This window comes from Chelon labrosus (genome assembly GCF_963514085.1).
Source record: "Chelon labrosus genome assembly, chromosome: 5".
Classification (NCBI taxonomy): Eukaryota; Metazoa; Chordata; class Actinopteri; order Mugiliformes; family Mugilidae; genus Chelon; species Chelon labrosus.
In genome coordinates this window covers 14152406-14174004 of record NC_140341.1, presented here as the reverse complement: position 1 = coordinate 14174004, position 21599 = coordinate 14152406, and the positions used below count along the sequence as shown (strand labels likewise).

General features: G+C 44.5%; 1 protein-coding gene across 1 annotated transcript in view; it reads right to left on the bottom strand.

Moving 5' to 3' along the window:
* The window catches only part of nalf1b (NALCN channel auxiliary factor 1b), a gene marked incomplete at its 5' end in the record, with an annotated part of 72462 nt that extends 52654 nt beyond the window's left edge, over positions 1-19808 (bottom strand). The window contains one exon of the mRNA XM_084544802.1: positions 19077-19808. Within this exon, the coding sequence (XP_084400928.1) occupies positions 19077-19808 (732 nt within the window). The remainder of the gene's footprint in view (positions 1-19076) is intronic.
* Positions 19809-21599: the final 1791 nt, after the last annotated feature.

Genomic DNA, 21599 nt, shown 5'->3' with positions numbered 1-21599 from the left:
CAATCAGAGGAGGGCAGTGATCAATATCAGAATGGTGCCACTCTGCTCTCGGCTGATATTCAAGATGCAGTCGAGGAGTTTATGTTCACTGGACCAAGCATAGCAGTTCGTTAACAGTACAAAAAAAAAGCACAACAATTCAATAAAATTGAGCGCCATGCCAAAATGCTCACGCCCGGAGCACTCCTTCAACTCAGTGAGCGGAGCCGAACCAGTAGTGCGACGCTGTCTTGTAGAAATAACGTCGACACAGCACACCTGATACTGAGAGGACACTGCAGACCGACCACTGGGGGCTGACTCTCACCGCCATACAAGAGATCGGCCACTATTGCAACCTGCAGTTTATTGCACGAATGTAAAATGACTTTACAAATGCACACGTCACCATTTGAATTTTTTTTATTTTTAACTTCCAACTACAGATTTGATAAAACTTCCTGGATCAAGTTGCATTTATAAATGTAAATACTGAATATTACATGTTTACATAAGCTACCTCTGGGTGGTGAACGGATATTTTAAGAGAATGCCATGGTGTGCGGGACATGAACACTCAGGTCTCTGATGTGGGAGTGATGCAGTGGGCTTTGCAGGCCCACCATCTACCCCAACAACCTCCATGTGACCTTGTGACTTAATTAATTCAGAAATACCTGTAAAAAGTAAAGCTAAACAAAAAACAGGAAGTATTTATATTGTCCCAACAACGTAAATGAGAAATACTTGAGTTGGGTAGTGTGCTAAAATAGTTTGACATTAATTAGCGTGATAATAAAGGATATGCAAGGCGTTTGTAGTATTCTATATATATATGCTGCATATATACTGCATATTTTACCATTATCTTTGACCTTTTAAAAATAATTTTGGAGGGTGGTTGACCTCATCGATGGAATCAATTTACCACTTTTGATAGGGTCAAGCGTAGCTTTTAGAAATCTCCCCTGGGGAAGCACAGATGGACCGTGGACACCGGTGACAGAGGCGAAAGAAAGCACCATTCACTGCAGTTACAGAGAAAAGGCATTACCAGCCCTGTACTCTGTAGAGTACCCCTCAGCTAGGATGATCATTGGTTGGTTCCTAGTGCGTTTGCCGGACAGTTAATGAGAAGCTGAGACCTGGTGTGAGGAGGAAATTAGAATGACGATCATTATCCTTCCCGAACTCACGCTAAAAGCTACATTTAGTAAATGTATTATTACCCAGATAATTGCTTAAGGTGGTCCTAGTAATCAATGGTTGGGCCCACACGGCTCTCAATGCTTAGACACTTAGACAACATTGCTCCAAGCATGAATTACAAATATTCTTAATGAAACCTCTCCTAAAGCTGTTCTGTTTCTAACATTGGGCAACAATGTGATTCCTTGTTAGTTTACAGTGTTACTAAGCCCATGTCAACCACGCAACTGATGAAGTACTACTGAATCAGATCATGTCCGTGTTCGCACTTTTCGCCCGCTGTTTGAAAAATTCTGAATCTAGTGACTCATCAGGGGTCACATGCTCTCGACATGCACTCCTGTATTATTAAAGCAGCGGGGAAAGAAGTTTAGAAAGCTTTATTATTTGGAAGAGCAGATAAATGGAAAGACCCATTTCATTTTTTTTTTTTTCAGTTTTTTTCCTTCATTTTTTACATTAAATATTGAGGACGGTGATATCAAACACACTGAAAGCGAATGTTCAACCAAATGCCCTTGTATTGCAGGATTAAGTGTTCCGTCTCAAAGGCATTAACCATTTATTAATTAAGCAAAAAGTTTTCGCTGGTCCATTTATAGCCCCAGTCTGAGTGGATATGCTTAAAAAATGTCTGGTTAAAATTTTAAAAAGACGTAGACGAAGTGCACATTTAATGAACTCTGTGTACTTTATGTAGAACATCTTCATTTGAGTGTTAATAACACACTTCCTCCGCAAGAAATACTCCCGTGAATATTATATGAACTTGCAAGCACTATTGAGTATGTGATATAGGTCCCATAGGTTCTGTATTTGCAGCTTAAGTGTTCCTTTGTGCAGTAAAAGTGGTGGGACCCTGTGGCTGTGACCCTGCATGACTAAGTGAACTTGTTCGCTCCCTCATTTACCTGTGCAACAGGAAGACAGCGTTATTTCATACTATTCTGCTCGGGGTTTAGGCTCATAGATTAGATTAGACTTGTTCATTAATTAGCCAAAAATACCACCACACCATCAAAAACAAAAACTGTCTCGGCACAGGGAAAGGAATATATAAGAAATCTATTTGTTATATGACATACAGAAAATATATATCTGTTAACTTTGTACTTTGCAGCAGACCTGGCACTGCAGCTGGGATGCTGCATAATGCAAATCAGAGACCCCATTTCTCCCAGAAAATAAAGAACAACTCCAGCAGCCGAGTCCCACTGCAGGTGCCGAATGTTCACTCCCTGAGCTTCGGTGTTTGTCTCAGCCCGTGACCCTCTGAATGTGCTCTCTTTCTCTCTGCCTCCTGCTCTGTGTTGTTCCTGCTGCAGAAAAAAAAAAGAAACTGCAGATCTGCGTCACCAAGGACACAAGAGACACGTCTGATGGATCTGCTATCACTCTCTCCACTCCTTTTCTCGCTTCCACTTTTTGCCGTCTTTTGCATCCGACCGGCAAGAAGAAAAAAAAAAAAATCATGCAAGAAAAACTATCCCGACCCATAAAATCTGCTCTGTTTCAAACTAAGGCTGCAGGTGACAACGTAAAGAAGCCCGGCTGCGCATTAGTATCGCAACACCGCATCCAAGAAAACCAGATGTGAATCGGTTTGTGAATCCGTAGCATGCTAGCTTACTTTAAATGACCCCAATATTCTCCACTGGATGTCATTTCTTTCCGCAAAACAAAGATGATTACTTCTGTTACCGACATCCTCTCTCTCACAAGGACAGCTAGCAGTGTGCTGTGCCTGTGTTAGCATGCGAGTGAGGATGCTAAGTGTTAGGAGCTGATTAGCCGGGATGTGTGAAATCAGACAGAACCGGCCTGAGTGCAGGCGCATATCCTACCCTGACCCACTTCTCTCACTCGCTCTGGTTCTTTTTTAATACGCCTGCCGCAACAAACAACTCAGACTAACTTGGTGCAGAGCTCTCGAAGCCAGACTCGTTCACATGGCGTTCAGAGGTGGGTCAAGTGATGGATCTAGAAATAGGATGCCGAATATGGGCGACAAGAGAAAGGGCCATTTACACAGCGGTTCGTGTTGTCTGGAGACTAGAACAGGAGTGGTCAAACTTGCAGCGCGCACTCATTTATTGTGGTTTCCACTCAGTAAAACGCTCCACACCACATCTTTCACTCAATTCCAACCCATTTCCTGTTACCATAGCAACCTGTCTCTTCCTTCTTCCCAACTATTCCTTCTTTCCACCTCTTCTGTATCATTCATCCAGCCTCGCCTCGGCACAGGCCACATCCAATGTGCCTCTAAAGCGAGAACTGCTATTAAATGAGAATGTGGTATGTTTCAGCAAAGTGTGTTTCATCTCATCAGCGAGACCAGACATTGTTTTTTTTATTTCCATTTCACAGTGCAGTTCTGTTGAACGGCATACTCGAATGTTTCTCTCGAATTTTGTCTGCACAAGTAATGAAATCAACGACTAAGAAAAGAAAAATAGGAGAATGGGTGCGAGACATCATTCAAACTATCAACTTAAGCTTATACACTCGCACACACAGCGCACACACACACACACACACACACAGCGGGTAGACTTTGCTGCAGTGGATGTATCGTTGGTGTCTTCACAGTGACATTGGTGCTGAGTTACAGTGCTAATGAGAACTTTAATGTCACCCACACACAGAATCCTAGCACACAGATTAGAGCTGTGATTACACTGAGCCCCAAGAACAAACAGGAACACTATTATACACACACACATACACACACGCAGTAAACACGCCACACACATGCCCTAATCACGGTCACACGTGTCAACAAACAAACATAAACGGGGTTGAAATTTCACAAGCAAAGGCTGGTACTGTAACAGCATCTTGTGATCTCCTTCTCTCTACTGTTGCTCCGTGATTGTGACGCAGCTTCAAGCGTGAGCGTAGCGTGCAGAGAAACGGAGAGAGAAATCCAGACAGGGAGTGGAAAAGAGTAGAGGTGCAACTATCCAAACTTTCAGATCAGCTGCTCTGAAGCGGCCTGGGCGTCACAGATCCACATTAAATATAGTTTTCTCTTGCTGGCCGCGCTGCAGACTTTCTACCACCGCTTCTCCTAAAACGCACTTTAATTTGAAGCCTAAAGCAGGCCTTTGCTGTACAACAAATAGTGTTGAAAATTACTTTAGTGCGGATAACACTTGGGGAGATACAGTATGCTCCATGCAGGTTTTATAATAAGGTTAATGAATGAGAATAGGACTTGAGGACTGATGTTGTATCTCATTAACAATAAAGTGTTGCTAATAAGATACTTGCAGAAAAAAAAATGTGTTAGTGGAAGTGGGAATCACTGCATAAGGGATCTATAATATGATATTAGCACGGTAAAGTCACAATAAGGTATTATTGTAATCTTAACCCTTTTGGGATGTTTTGCATCCATATCTGTTTTTTTACCAACTTCCTCCTGTGCACTGACATTGCTATAAAACACTACCATCTATAGGACTGAATGCACCTATCAGGCATAACATTATGACCACTGACAGGAGAAGTAAATAACACTGACCATCTTGTGACAATACAGTGTTTTGCTGGGAAATGTTTGGACCTGGCATTCATGTGGGTGTTACTTAGGCATGTAGCACCCACCTAGACCAGATCAGGCGCCCCCACCCCATAACAATGACACTCCTAAATGGCAGCAGCCATCCCCAGCAGGATGCAGCCTGACACAGGCACACACACAAAAACGGTTTAGGAACAACTCAAAAAAACATGAAGAACAGCACAAGGTGTTGACCTGGCCTCCAGATTCACTAGATCCCAAACTCATCATGTGTCTGTGGGATGATCCACAGAGGCCCCTCCCCTCAACCCATAAGACGCAAAGGCCCCCACTAATAACATCCTGTTGCCAGACTCCACAGGACACCCTCAGAAGGCCCACGTCCATTCTCTGATGACAATACAACTGTTTTGGAGACACGAGGGAGACCTACACAATATTAGGAAGGTGGTCATAATCCTATTCCTGATAGGTGTATATACAATTGAATTTATTATATTAGTACCAAAATGTTAAATTCCTGTTTTTATATATATAAAATAGATTGCCAACAATAGTTGGGCATCCATGTATTAAAACCATATTGCACTGCAGAATATCACGATTCTGTTTTTCTTCCCCCACCTCTCGTGTTAGCTTGTCAGTTTTAGTCAGAGCCACACACACACACACACACACAGGTGAATTGGTAAAAGGATGTAGAAACATGTAATTATGCAGAGGGAAGCCCTGCTGCTGACAAACAGCCGCTCAGTGCTGTTTGTCAGGTCTGTCACAACAGCAGTTATTATACAGCACTATCTCTGTGTGCTGGACAAACAAGAGCCTGATGATGTCTCTGTCTGTTCAGGGTGAAGTGCAAAATGTCACAATTTTACATCAAGAATTTAAAAAAATATATATTTTTTTTTAGGTCAGAAAAGGCAGATCTGCATTTCTAGAAAAAAAAAAAGAAAAGAAAAGAAACAATACAGGAAGAGAGAGAGAGGAATAGATGAAAGGGAAAGAAAGAAAGAGGCAAATTGACTCTGTCAGTAATAGTCGTGCTGTCCTCTGTACAGGATATGAACTCTCATCTTCCCCTTTTAATCAGTCACCGTCACTTTCTGTGCCAGAGTTGTGTTACCAGCATCTGTGTGCCTGGACTGAAAGCATTAATCGCAGACAGAGGAGAGTTGGGGGGGTGAAAGGTCAAGCCCCCATACTTCCGACTACCAGCCCTCCCCCTGTCCGTCCACTCTCCTTCAGCATGTGTGTCCACCACACTGCGTTTCAAATCATTATCTCGACTATTCTATTCATTCTATTGACAATCTCAGACCCACCCCCCGCCACCCGCGCTCTCTTTTTTTGTGTGCATGTCTTTCCACCTTGTGTCTTTCTTTTACTTGACGGCCTCCACCTCCCAATCTCTCCCATCCAAAACCTCCCCCCTGCCTTCAAATGGGAAATCAATAAGTCGGTTTTTGAACGTCGCCCTCATTCTCTCCCTCCTCACTCACGCAGTCACCACGTACATACATATATTATGGCCTCCCTGGTATCCCACCAACACTGCTGTTAAGAAATTAAGAAAATCTGTCTTGACTAGTCCCGTCCCAGTCTCATCTTTTTTCATTTCAAATGCTAAGGCGCACATTAAAAAATACTGTTTGAAAACACCAGTATATAATACGAAATCTAAATATATTCTTTGTCTGGCTTATCCAGCCTGTATTTAACCGCACAGCCTGGGTTATAATCAAAATGTCTCCTTTTTTAAAACGCCCTTCCTTCCCCGTCATATTTGTAATGTCTGCTTAACCCATTAACACAGCCCGTTCCAGTTATATTTTGATTAATTTGTGCTTTTGAGACACCTTCGCACAATTTTTAATTTTTTTTTTTTTTCCCCCACTGTGCAAGTGAATTGTATGATCTCCAAAGAGCATGACCTTGCACCACTGGAAGCTACCATGAGAGTGCTAAAAGGGGGATGTGAAGGGATACTGCTGTAAATCCTGCCATAAAGAGAAAGGATGGGAGACAGATTTATCCAGCTAAGAGCCTGCACAGGAGGATTAGGGCTACGGGGAGAATGAGAAGGAGGAGGTGACGAACAGGGGGGGCAGCGTTTTTTTTTTTTTGTGACGGGCAACCACCTTGATAAAAATGGAAACAGGAATGGAATAAATGCAGAGAGGAAATGGGCGGCGAGGGAAAGGGAGGTGGCGGTGTGGAGAAAACGTCAACGCAGAGGTCAGACTGCACAGGATTACAGATGGAAAGGGGATATCTACACAAAAAACACATTGATGGCCTCCAGGTTACAGCAAACAAACACACTCACAGTGCTTTTCTAGACCCCACAAATAGCTTAAATTTGAGTGAGCCTCATCCCTACTGTCTAAATACTCAACGCCCATTGTCTCCACTGTGCTCTATTGGATTCGGAGCGTGTTGTACTGCAGCTCTGATGAGAATTCAGTCTTTAGGGCCTTTTTGATCAAATGGCCAGGAAAAGGCCAGGAACTAACATTGTGTTTTAGTATATGCCTGTTTCATTGTTCTTGATATTCCAAAACCTGAGTTAAAAAGCATCAAACTAGCTTGTAATGTATGCTTCTTTTATTTACAGCTGTGTGCCTGTGATGTTTGTTGCTGGAAAGAGGATACGCGGAGGTAAGAAGGAAGATAATGATGGCTTTTTCCATAGTAGAGATGAGCTCCCAAGTGATTTTTTGTTGTGGCTTGTTCTTAGCTTTTCGTAGTTTCGTCATTCTGGGAACTGTTTGGTTTTCTTTAACTGTCTACCATTCCTCTTTACATTCAAATTCTGCTCCAAAATTTTATAATAAAGCCACGTAAACCAGGAACTTTGCAGTTCAAATAAATGCTCTTTTGTAGTCGCGATAATTCAGTCGCACACATACAAAGCTGTGCCTGAAAGGATTTCTGGTTTACTGGCAAAGTTCCTCCCATTAAAATGAGGCCGCCTTTGTGTGTGTTTCAGTTCAGGTGTTGTTTAGCCATGCCTCGACCCGCATGTGCGAATACAGCGTGAAGTGAGGGACAGGGAAGTGTCAAAAGGCGGCGGGAGCAAAGGAGAGGAGTGTTCCAGTTGTTCCTCTGTGCTTTTGAAAAGTCAATGATAGATAAATAATTTAGAGGGGAATCAGTGAAGCGCTGTCAGTGGCGCTGTAAAGAAACGCCGCAACAAAGGAGACAAACCGGGACAGGACTGGAGCTCCATCCGTGTCGCACGCAAGAGTTGGCAGGCAGGGGGAAAGATAGGAGACATGTAATAAAAAAAGCATAAAAGTGGGAACGATGGAGTAAAAAGGTGAAGAAAGATGGACACGGTCTCAGTTGACAAATGGCAGATGGGGGTTGAGGACAAATGCACAAAAGGGTTTTAGACAAGGGAACTACAGCAGGTGAAAAGCCCTACTAACCCCTCCACTATCCGTCCAATTCACACACACACACACACACACACACACACACACACAGCAGGTGAAAAACCATTACGAAGAGGCTCTGATAAGACCCTCATCATCAGGTCAAGCTCTCCTCCATTCCTCTCCTGTCTTGCTTTGTTCCTTTTCCATGTTCTATCCGTACCCATCAATAACCCCTCTTCCTCCCTGCACATCCCCGCTCCATCCGCAATCAAATTACTCGGTCGGGGGGAGGTGTGGCGGTAAGGGAACGGCTTCGCTCGGCGATCGGGCCGCCAAACTTTGCTCTGACATACTTGCATACTAGATGTGTCATGCAGCAGAAAAGCTTCCTCAGTGGCGAGGTGGTTGCTAGGTGCCACTGGAGCAATGATGTGAATAATCAGCCTCTTTGGCTTCGTAATGAGGGCTGCGAGGAGGACAACACAAACTCATTTGCATCTGGGTTTCAATGGAGACGTTTAGTGTAATGTGGTCTGAATGCTATTTTAGACGTTTGTCACCCCGCCTGGCAAAACCCTCATACGACCAAAAATGAATAAATAAATAAAACAAGGATTAAATGTTCACCGCTCTGTCATTCAATGCTAAGTACCAGACAGGGATAAAAATATCCACGACGACTGACAAAAAATAAATCTAAATCAAAGCTTTGAAATATTTTTCACCCTTGTTGTACTTCAGAAACAAGAACAGCCGCTTCAGTATCAGTATCACGCCCTCAACTCTACGTTCTTGCAAACAGATTTGTAATTAGTCATAATCTTGTGGTAAAAACTTGCATTTCAGCGCATCAACCTACAGTAGGTGTGCTGGGCACAGTGCTGTGGTGGTTCTGGGTTCGAATCTATCGGCCGACTTGGGCCTTTTCTGTGTGGTGTTTGCATGTACTCCCTGTGTCCGCGTGGGTTCCCTCCGGGTACTCCGGCTTCCTCCAACCGTCCAAATACATGCTCGGCAGGTTAATTGGTGATTCTAAATTGGCTGTGAGTGTGAATGGTTGTCTGTCTCTCTGTGTTAGCCCTGCGGTGGGCTGGCGACCTGTCCAGGGTGTACCCCGCCTCTCGCGCAATGACAGCTGGGATAGGCTCCAGCCCTCCCACGACCTTCCAGAGGACAAGCGGTTACAGAAAATGAATGAATGAATCAACCTAGGTGTGAAAGCGCAGTATTTAGAATTGGATTTATTTAATTTCTTGAATAATTCAATCATGCAGATATGCCGTAGGGATTTATAATGGGGATTTGTCATCATATTTATTCTGACATGAACGAAATGAATGTAATTAATAAAAGTAATTTATTAATTAATCAGCTGATTAATACACAATTAGAATCAAAAAGTCTCCATTGCAGACAAATATGCTTTTTTGTTCAGATGAAAGGATGAACGCTACTATCACATCTATAAATGTGAAGCTATAGCAAAACTGGCCCCCCCTAGAATTACATCTAAAGCTCACTAATTAAAACATCATACTCCAAAAGAGTAGACATGTAGCAAATCTAGCAAGACTCTGCAAAACCAGAAGTGGCTTCCAATGCTCCCAGCCCTGGCACAAAAACCAGCTAGTGGCCATCAAACTGCTGCTTACGCTGTTCCTTTAAATCTCATTTCCCTGTGGCAAATACAGCACAGCATTCTACTGTGCAGCCGTGCAATCACCGCACATGGACACGTGCAGCCTCATTTAACATATGCACACACTCATTGAGAGAAACACTAGCCTGATTAAAATGGAAAGGATTATGTAGGACCAGGTGCTCAAATCAATTGTTTGTACAAAATACTGTACGCCAGAGGATGGGAGGGTTGTCTGACACAAGCCCATCAGGCTGCACGCATATTTCCTCTAATCTAACCGTTCGTTTGTCGCTCTCTCTCCCTCTCTTTCTGTGCTCGTGTCACCTGATGGCGTGCATTTTGTTGTTTGTACTACAGTGCGTCTGCTCATGCTGTGTATTGAGAGTACAGTATGAGTTTATAGACAGGAGACTGCATGTACCGCATCTTCTCTCCCTGTTCTGCTATGCTCTCTCTGAATCAGGACATGCTGTGAGCGACTGATGATGATGATGAGTCAGTAATGTGAGAATGTCACCCGAGTCTGGGAACTGTGACTGGTTTCTGTCTCTGCTCAGGCTCTAGCTCCTCAGCACACTTCTCTATATCTCCTGTACGCTTTTGTTCGTCTCCTCTCATCTGTCAGACCACGTTTCAGGCGTCTCGTATGCTAACAAAGTACAGATGTGATTTTACACATCTCACACTTTATAATTAGTTTACACTTGAATTTATTGCCATTTAACCGAATCCCACGTCTGCCTGTAAGTTTTCCCAAGCTTTCTGCAGAGTTGGTGATGCACATGAACCTGTTTAGCAAAATAAACAGAGGAAAAATGACTTGTGCTCGTTAGTAGATTGCTCGCAACTTTAGCAGCTTAGCTAGGTAGGTAACAACCACTGGTGCATTTCGTTTGAGCTGCAATCTCGGAGTTATCAGGAAATTTTGACTCAGGTGGCTTCCCAAGGCTGAAAGTCTAAAAGAACCTCCTAAATCTTAAAATATAGGACGTCTGCTTCGACAGCTCTTGTAATCTACAGTTTTTTAGCTCTGCTGCCTGTTCTTGTCTCAAGAAGTGCTAAAAGTTGCGAAAAATGCAGAAAATTAGGTGTGATGTTATTCTTAGTTCGGTGTACTGACTTCAGAGATGAATGGAACGCGCCATATGCATAAGGCGGCACACAAACACATGGCTGACCCAAACGGATAATCTAGCAGGACAAACGTGGACTCTCGCTCATTGCATTACTCCCTTACACAAAAGGGATCAATGCTTTCAAGTCAGTGCAATGAAGTTCAAGTGTTACGTTTCTACAGTTATGGAAAGAAAACACGTCGGTCAGTCACCATCCAGATGTCAGATCTACACAAAGCCTTCTGTGCCACGGCATTGAGTTTCTTGTCACACGTCAAACGATGGCACCTGGAACTGAGTGGATCGTGTTAGAGTTGGAGCTAACAAATGCTGAGTTACTTTTACTGAAATCACTGCAACGCAGAAAAGAGAGATGTGGTCAGAGTAGATGGTGTGTAGGGGAACTGAGCTGATTGTCCGGCCACTGAAAGACGTGAATGAGGAAATGCTTTTCGGACCAGTCAGTTGTTTTGGTCTGAGACGTGTACTCACATTTCTGGGGAAAGGAACAGCACGTTAAGCTTAAGACGTGGCTCCATACCCTACAGCATAGATCTGTTGCAGAAATCTAGTTTCTAGGCAAGGCGAAAAGTGCACTAGGTGAACTTAAGATTTTGAGTGTGTGGCTGTTACCAGGAGGCAGTACAAACCAGTGTGGATCCTCTATCAGTCAGACTCGAGAACACCAGTAGAAAAGATTTGTCGGCCTATTTTCAACCAGTGCTATCTCTCACCCACCCCGGGTTCAGCTTCAAGATGGTTAAAGATACGGTTATGGTGGCTTAGGTTTAGGTCCCAGGATTAGTTACTCGCAGCTTGTGAGGAAATGTCGCCTCAGAAGTTAAGTGCACGGGAACTGAGTACCCTGCTATTTGTGCATGCAAGCAGGAAGTGGTTTGATTTGATAAAAACTGTAAGCTTGCTTAAGATGATTCCATTCTCGCCTGGAGAGGGGGCAAGAGCTGGTGCCTGCAGCCGGGGGAGGTGTCAAGAAGCTGCAGTCGGCTTGGACAGTTTCCAGCAGTATATACAGGGCGCCGTATACACATTCATCAGAATCGTATCGGAAGAAAACGACATTTATCTGCATATTCTGCTAAAACTTTTGTTAATTCTTTAACCCTCATTCATTAAATAATTACACACAGAATGAATTTCCTGTCCTCCTCGAATTCATTCATAATTCAGACGCATTCACATATAAATAAAATGTAATGTGCGGCTCCGCTACATCCAGTTCACATCCATCGCATGTACAACACCGGCAAAGCTTACTGTTATTACTTAAAAATAATAATAATAAGCGCATAGATTCACTCCCCGCTTTATGAATTGCTCCCACGGTGCTGCTTCAATGAAGGTCTGATTATTAAGTGGAATCCATTTTTATCAATGACACTTTCCATTGAGGAGAAAATGTCTCTTCCTTTCAGATAAACACTGAACATTGTCAGCCTCGTGCAGAAGAAGTGAAGCAACATGCGCGTCTCGGCACAAAGCAGAACATTCCTGGCCTGTCATGGCAGCATTTGCATATCTCACATGCTTTAGTTCATTCGGTTGTCATCTTACTCTTATTTTCACCATTAGCCAAGACTGCAAACAACTGAGCTAGTAGATGTCAGCAAACTACTGGACATAAGTACAAAATGTGGACGGAAACACGATGGCCGCTTTTATTTCTGCGATGCTGAAATGTATTTAAATGTGGACACCTCAAAATAATAATGAATGCCTGATGTTTGCAGATTTGATTCCTCCTTTTATATGGTTTTATAAAGCCATTTCCGCTCCCCCTCTCACCCCTTCTCTCTCCAGTTTGTCACAGAAAATCAAAATTAACACATCACCCACGCATCAACTCATTCAACTAAGCTTAAGAGTGAAAAGGAGAGAGAGAGAGAGAGAGGGGGGAGAGGAGAGGCATATAACAAAGTGTGCATTTGTAAAAGTCCTAATTTGTTTATGTCAAGGATTTGATTGAATTGGACACATTAAAAGGGCTCCCTGAAACCTGCCTTTCACTGAGAGTGGGGCCGGGCTATGGTTTGGAGTGATTGGTTGAATACATGCAGGTTGTTCTTGTGCACAGACAAAAAGCGTGGTCACATGCATGGACGAGAGCATGGGTGTGCGCTTCTATTTTGACTTCTTTAGTACACCCAAGCGGTGCTCACACACTGGGGAAACGGGACCTGCATCGACATGATAACTGTGCCAGGATAAGAAGACTTTCAGAGCAAGGCCTGCATCAGAGACGGGTGGAAATGCACGGAGAGAAAGAAGTGGATGTGCTCATTGGAGCCGAGACTCACGGCAGTGAGGGAGGGAAGTGTACGATCTCATTGTGCTGTGTAGACAGGGAATAGAGAATGACGAGGAGGCGTTTCCATGGGAGTGCTGCTGTGTTCTTCTCGTACAGACGCATTCCCTTATCTCCTGCCTGGGGAGAAACAAACACTGGCTGCTCATATGAAGGGGAGTTTCCCTGGATCTGTTTGAGTTGTGTGGAAAAGCAACAGAGCCCTAATTGAATTTGAGGAAGAGAGACAAAAGTGCAGGACATCCACCAGGCCCAGGCCGCCTGTGTTGATAGCAGAACCATCTGTACATTATGTGCTCAGACAAAGACTTTGTTCATTTAATTTATATGAGAAGCTGTTCATTTAAACAGATGCGCAGGTTAGTACAACATGATTTTCTATTCAAATAAAAGAAACATGCCGCATTACTACATACGTGGTTCCAAGCATTCTACGATTATGAATGCTATTTATATTTTGCGTACATTCCAAAGGAGAAGCAATTTAATTAAACATTTTTATGTGTTCGCTGTAATGACAGAAAGCTAGGGAGGCCCCCTCCCTTCCCAAAAAGTGCAGTTGAAGCTGACCAATCTGATCAGTTGGTCTGGAGTCGCTTCATTGGGAGCTGATTATGCTCTGGCAAAGATCTGCCCGGCCAATCAAATCATTTGGACAGGCTTTATACTGTGATGGACAGAAGCGTCAATGGCGCATTTAAGGTACTGCAGGACATAGACGCCATAGCCTACGCACATAGCCAGCACCAGTGCAAGCCATTTATACTTGTGCACTTTCCAGTCTGGCTCGCTCTGTAAAAACACCACCCAAACACTAGTCGGCGCCGAGTCTTTTTTGCTAGTCACGTTAATTTTTGTACTTCCTACTTCACTTTCAACAATTGCGACTGAAACTTTTGCCAACATTTCGCTGAAGACGAGTCATACAAATGTTTGTATCTCCGATCATCCACAATTGCGGAAGGCGGAGAAGCAGCCAGAAATGCTAAAGCGGAAACACGTCACAACCAATCGGACCGCGACATTTACATTTCTGGGGAGGTGCACGTCAGGCTACGGCGTTAGGGTCTGCATATGGTCTGGGCTGTCACTGTAGCTACGCAGAAGTCTAAACCGCCTATAACAGTGACTCTGATTGGTTGTTGGACTATCCAGTTGCGTGTAGAGGTATATTTTCTCTTTATAAGTTGAAACATACTGGTGAAATACAAATGGTGTGTTACCAGTCTCATATACTGATGAGAGTGTGGCTATGCGACGCAAAAGAACACCTACAAAACATTTCATGGAGATCTGAAGGATCCATACTGATATTATATAACGCACTTCATATAAGTAGCTCTGATTTTGATTTGTTATTTGTATACATCGTTTTCCATGTTAGTGGCAGGGCTCAGTTGGATTGATGTTTGCTTAATTTGGCATATTCTGAAGGTCGCTGTGAAATGTCTCATAGGTGTTCTCGGTACTCCATTGATCCACCCACTAAGCGCTTAGTGACACCAGGCTGACACTTCTGTACTAGTGGAATATCTCAACCATTGCTGGACGGACTGACAAAAAAAAAAAAAAACATTCTCACCACAATGTTCATAGATGTTATGACTCATTTATTCGTATCACGCAATCTTTCTCCAGTGATGAAACCTTTTACCAAAGAACTAGGAATGAGAATTTTAACATCCACCATTCCATCACAGTCTCCATCTATTGAGCAAGATCAGGTACTTTAATCAAAAACTCAAGATACTAATGGACCTTGTCGTGATATTGCCATTTCTAAGAGTGAACTTCCAGTCTCAAATGTTGGGCAGATTGCTTTGAAATTTGGTACAAAGGTTTTCCTCCTCCATTCAGACTACATTGTGAAAAGTCAAATAAGTCACCATAAAAGTGATTACACAGTGCCATCGTCAGGTCAGAATTTCTGTTTACCCACATGACCTAATGTCTGCAAAACTAATTACTCCCATCCCCAACAGCTTTAGCCAGAATTGGAGTTGACACATAGACCCAAAGAACTAAATTCAGTGCGGGCTCCAGTGAATAGTCTCATAGAAATAGAGAGTGATAGCGGAGAAAATGTGATTGAATAACGACCAGAGAGGCAGGGAAGACGAGAATACAGTGGTATCTGTGTGGACAGGCCTGTAATTGAAGGGAAGGAAAGGACCTTAACCTAGATTAGTATCTATCACTCCAGCTGGAAAAGAGAGCTCAACACCCACATACTTCCAGAAAGGGAGAGGGAAAGAGAAACCAAGTCCCCTGATGGGAAGAAAGAACGTAGGTGAGGTGGGGTGGGGGGTGGGGGTGATGTGGACGCAGATACTGGACATGTGTACGTGTGATGTCGGTTCCTCAGAGCTCTGACACAGATGGGAGACAGACAAAGAGGAAGAGGATGTGACAGTAAGAGAGAGGCAGTGACAGATAGAAGAAGAAGAAGAAGAAAAAGAAGAAGAAGAAGAAAGGAGATCAACATGTTGAGACAGAGCCCTGGAGACACGGCCACCAGAGAAGCAGAGAATTATGGGAGTGCAAATTAAATTACACCGGAAGGGACAGTCAGGTCTGGACCTGCAGGAAACACTGCGCATGGGGCTCCTTGTGTGTGTGTGTGTGTGTGTGTGTTGCCGTGTGCGCGTCTGTGTGTGTGCCGACTTGTCCGTGTAAAACGTATACGTCTAATTATGAATGTTTCATGGTCTCTAAGAAAAACAAAGCTCAATCTCAGTGAGACAACCCGATTAAATAACATTTATGGGTGTGTGTGTGTGTAGATGCAAGTGTGCGTGTATGAAATAAACACGGTAGGCTATGTGCAATAGAGAAAACACAAGTGGAGGGTACAACATACACACGTGAAAACATACACATATATGCACAAGTGAGTGCAGTGATGCATATGCTGTGTGTTTAAGATATATTTCATGTTTTGTTGTGATCGGTTTTGCCTGCAGCTGATGGTCCGTAGCTGATAAACAACCCTGCATCTGATGAGCTGTATTTTAGCCAACCCCCAACCAAACACAAAGTTCAGTGAAGCCATAGTGTAACTGGAAGGAATTGTCACACTGCTGGAGAGAGGAAGGTAACCAGTTGAAGGGGAAACACGATGGCTCCAACCACTGTCTACGAAGGGTTCAACTGACCAACGCGCCGGTCTGCACGGAGCTTGCTGACCCGGAGCGGAGGAGAAAGAGGGTCGATGACTGTGCGGACGAGCCACCCAACCGGAGGATATGCAACCATGATCCGTGACACATGCGACGGGCAGAGTGTAGCGTTTTCGCTCAAATGTGTGAGTGGCTCCGGGCTGTCACAGTAATCTGATGTGTTGAAGTGTGCGCTGGCCGCAGACTTTAGAAGTCATCACCAGTGGTTCAGTCTTGTCCCCCGGGTGCCTACGGACGCTCGCTCTCTTTTATCGGACGTGTGATACAAGAGGAAACTAATGGCCAAGGGAGGACCAACTCCACTGATAGCCGAGGACAACTAATAAAGGTAAATGACACTGAAGAAGACACTTAAGCCACAAATGTGCATGTAGGACTTTTTTAGCAGGTTGAGACTTGCTTTTATTTGTCTTCTTTGATTTCATTGTGCCATTCTTCCATCTCAGTTGAACAGTTTCTGAAAATCTGATCTTGGAAATCTTGCTAGGCTAATATTGTCCTTAAATTAGTTTATAATGGAGCAATACCAGGCCACAAGCTAGGCCTCCTTTACAGCAAACATTATGACCTCCCACAGTATGAACATAATAAGCAAAGACTCAAATCTAACAGAAACCAGAAGGGACACTCAGTTCTTATTTGGTTTTGCTGCTGCCGCCGCCACGCATCTTCAAGAGACTAGCAGCATGTCCTGAGTCAATTCACTCCGATATGAGAAGTGAATGAGAGCAATCAGACCAAGTATTTTGCCCCATAATCTCACACTTTTTGAACATTGACACAGAAAAAAGCCTGAGATGAGAGAAATAAGGGAGGTAAGGGTGAATAGCAATAATTATTGTTTCAAGCTGCCTAATGTCTTCTTATTGTCCAGCAGAGTGGTTCTTAAAGGAGCGGTGGCTTGCGAAGCAGGCCCGGGGTGCTCTGCTTTCACAAAGGTCACATGAACACTGAAGCAGATTAGCAATTCAGATTGGACTAAAGGGGCTAAAAGGCTGCTGTAGCCCTGCCCGAGTCTTATTGCATTAGCAAAGAGTAGGAGTGCAAAAGCACACTAGTGATTAGATGGCGTAATAGGGAAGCAGCTATAAGTCATAGAAAATAGATTCATGCACATACATACAGCGCATGCATATGCATACACACACTCTCTGACAAACAAGCATAAAATTGAGGTATGACTCACTAAACTACATACTACAGTACATGATCCCATTGTGAAGGTCCTTGCTCGGTTCATCCTCCCACTAACTATCATTCCTCACACACACATGGATTAGCAGCACTGACATCCCAGCTCCCTGACCACCTAGCTTTAGTTCAGGTTGCGGGATCAATACAGCTGGACTTTTGAAAGAAGGTTTCCTGATTCCCAAGGTTCATTCCTGTTGTTGTGATTATGCAACTCGCCTTCCGTCGGATACCATTTTTTTTTTTTTCAAAACCGTAATCTTCAAGATGAGAAAATCGGTCAAGCTATGGCGCATCAAAAAGAAAAAAACATTTCACAGCACGCGTGACAAGTGAAAATAAATCTGTAGATGTAGTGCACGCAGCCTAATGATGCACGTACTCCAGCCCCACTAGTACACGCCAAGCTCACATCATAAATCTCTGCTGTCCTTGTCAGGGTTTACTCCCACATCCCCAGTGTCTGTAAGCACATTCCATACTGTCCATACCACTGAATCTCAATTCCTGGAAGACCCCCCACACTGCATATTTTACATCTCTGTTGGGTTTTAAGCCAAACAAGGAAACACACCTAAATCTGATGTGAGAGATGGAGAATATGCTTAACTGCTAAACGTAGTGCAAGAAATTATGTTGACCGTTGTGTCAGTAAGGTTACTACATTTACTGCCATACTAATTCTCATGACAAATGACTAAATATGTTAAATATAAAAAAAGTATATACTGTATAACTGCATCCTACTAAAAGGCCATTTGCTGAGCCTCCTTTCAGCACCATGGACAGTGAACACAAGACCCTCCTCTGTGCCTCTGCCACAGTCCAGTGCACAACAAATTGTGCATTGTGTAAAAAGTGTATTTTAACTACCTTATTTCATTTCACGGCTTTTGTTCATCACCGCGCAGTGGGACTGGATGCTAAAGGTTACACAACACCAAACTGTGTTTTTCTGTGTGTATAGGTGATTTAAAGCTACAACGCTGTTAACTTGCACGCCATGTAAGCCACAGATATGTGCTCCGAGGCTGCTGTGCCACTGGGACTAACAAGTAAACTGGGGACAGTTGCAAAGCTTGGATTAGGTACAGAAATCACTGGAGTGCTATTAATGATATTGAAACGTGCACCACTCAACGGCGCTCTCTCTCTCTCCCCTCTTCTGAGGAAGCCTGGATCTTGTTCCAAGTGGCAAACGTCACTTCCTCGGCTAAAGTTCACAAAGCAGTCCGTGTTAGAAAGATTGCTAGGGGAACAAAAGAAGAGTGAGTGCACGGTGGAGTGCAGGAGTCGCTTTGTTCCTCTGTGTGGCTGTGTGTTTGTGCAAACCCTGACAGGCCAAATGATGCTGTGGCAGCACTGGAAGCCTGCTGGTGGTCTGAATACTAAAAAAAAAAAAAAAATACCAGCATACTGACAGATATGCCCAACGGTTGCCATGACAACCAGGAACCCACCCCCTTAAATGCACGTGCGTGTGTGTGTGTATGGGCGCGTGCCAGAACCGGCCTCGTTAGTCCTACCTTGCACTCCTCCATGCACGTCCTAACCGAGTATGCATCCGTCTCGTATTTCTGAACCAGCAGTTCAAACTCGTGGTAGTTCTCCTCCGCCTGCTGGTCGAGAAGCTGATAAGCCCGAACACACTCGCTGCATCCCAGCAGGTCCACCCCCATGGCCATATCCAGGGTGCAATTCATATCGTCCGGACTAGTAAACCCGTAAAACAAATCCAAAAGTGAGTAGGAATTACAAAAAGAAAGGTACAAATCGCTCAGATTCACGTACGCCAACCGTGTCCCCTTTTCCCCTCCACCAGAGAGGCCCAGGCACACGGTCTCCGCGTCCGTGAAAGTAAAGCAGTCTTTGGACAGGCTGTCTGGGTGACAGGTGTCCATTCGCCACAGAGGTTTTGTAGAATTCCCTAGAAAAATAACATCTTGCTCTCTGGCGAGATGGTGGGGGTCAGGTGATGTTGGGATATGGTGTTGGTGGAGGGAGTTTGGGTACTCGCCCATGTCCGTAATTGCAAGCCCCTCGTCCGACCGCTTGTCTCGGGTTCGCGTCAGTTTCGCCTCGGCGCAGAACCACAAGTGATCAGAGAGTAGGACGGTGATGAAGAGCAGAGAGGCCAGCGACAGTCGCCATCTCTGGGCCCGCTCCGACTCGGTAAATGGCTTCTCGTTCTCTCGGGGTGCAAACCAGTATTTTAAGCCTTCGTCATGCTGCCGACGCATCCAAGCACCCCTGGTCATATTTTAGGAAAGTGCTGCCCTGGCCGACTCCACCGCGGGGGCTGCTCTGCCACAATACTCATTGACTTTTTGGGAGATGGACTCCGGTTGGTTCTCCTCTGTAACGCTGGGGTGCCGTGCCTCCGCCGGTCCAGGGCGCTCCACTATCGCGCCCGCAGCAGTCGGTGCTATTCCGATCCAATTAGCGTGCCCGCACAGATTAAGGTTCGCGCTGCCGCATCCCGGTTCTCCATGGCTCTCCGGGGGGAAACGGCGTCCTCTTTGACCGCATGCCCCCCTCTCCTTACCGTCCCTCTCCGGGTTTGTCTCGTCAGGGGCGCAGGGAGACCAGCTGTTGCGAGCCTCTCGGTACTGATGCTGCGCGTCTGCTGCCGTTCGGTTTGCAGATTCACTTAAAGGAGAGCAACGAGCCCTTCCGATGCAGGCAGGCTGGTTTCTCTGTCCCGTACCTGGGCGTAAAGCATCGAATCCTGTCTCCTGTTGGCCATTGTCATCTTGGACCGCGGTTAAGTTGCCGCCATGTTCGTCTTGAAACACTTTTTCGGAGAGCTGGGTCTGTTTGCGTCATCTCCATCGTTGCGATAGCTCCATCGTTGCGCAGTGGCGGAGCAGCTTATTACCTATATGCACACCACACGAGCGCGCGCGCACACGTATGCAGAGGGTGAGGGAGAGGGAGAGACCACAGACGCAGAAAGGTGCTTGTTGGTGTTTTTCGGATCGCTCCTCGCGAGTCCGCCGTTGCCAGATATTGTCATCGCAGCCAACAAACGCACACTTGTGGCGACATCTTGCTTTTGGTGCAGGGTAAACGCTGGCCCATTCATAAGAACAACAGCACTGTTAAAAGGTCACACACTGTTCCCATATAGTCATTAAGATTCATTGATCCGGCCCAGCTGATACGCAATAAAAAGCTGTGCCATATGCCAAAACACATACTGTTAATCCTCAAGCGCTCTGTCTTGCCAAGAGGATATGCAGGTGAGATTATTATTAAAAAAACAAAAAAAAAAACAGCTTTGACTACACTGCTGAAAACTAGTCAGGCTTGTGCCTCTGAATGAGTGGAAAGCAGCTGAACTAGCATGAGCTCTGTGTTTGCAGGTTTAACAATATTATCTTCATCCTGCAAGTGCCTCCTGTCTTATCAGCTGTGTTGTGTTTGGTCAGTGGGTTTAAAACAGGCACATGACTCGCAGTATGGCTCTATAGGCAACGACAAGGGGGGGGATCATGGCGAGATAGTTGCTCTTATGGTGCTGAAAGCAAATTACAGTATTTATCCTCATTCGTGAAGCTACTAATCATTGTCAGCATGCATGGCTGAGGGGTGATATAAAAGAGACAAGAGAGTGTTGCTTAATGTTAATGGGCTGTATATGGAGGGGAAGGCAAGAGATGATTACCTGATTAATTCGTGCTTAAGGCAGTGCGGGAGGCAGCTTACTCTACGACTGATTGTTGTTGAGCGTGGAAAAGTGCTGATCTGAGATAAATGTAATTATATTTAGTGCGGCTAGCGTCCTTCTGCCAGGGATAAATCAATTTTTTCAAAAAATGCTGTTGATTTTGTTTATTGTTGGACAACTTTCAGCATCGGATTTCAGCACCGTGGACAGCTCATGACTGTGGAAGCTGCAGTGTTTTTTTTTAAAGCTCAGATCTGTAGCATCTGAACCTAACAAACAAAACTGCATCCCCAGAGCTGTTTTTGTGTGTTAAGCAGCTTGACAAGTCAGCAGGAAGGGGCAGAACTTGTCAATAGCAGCTGATTTATTAACAAAGTGT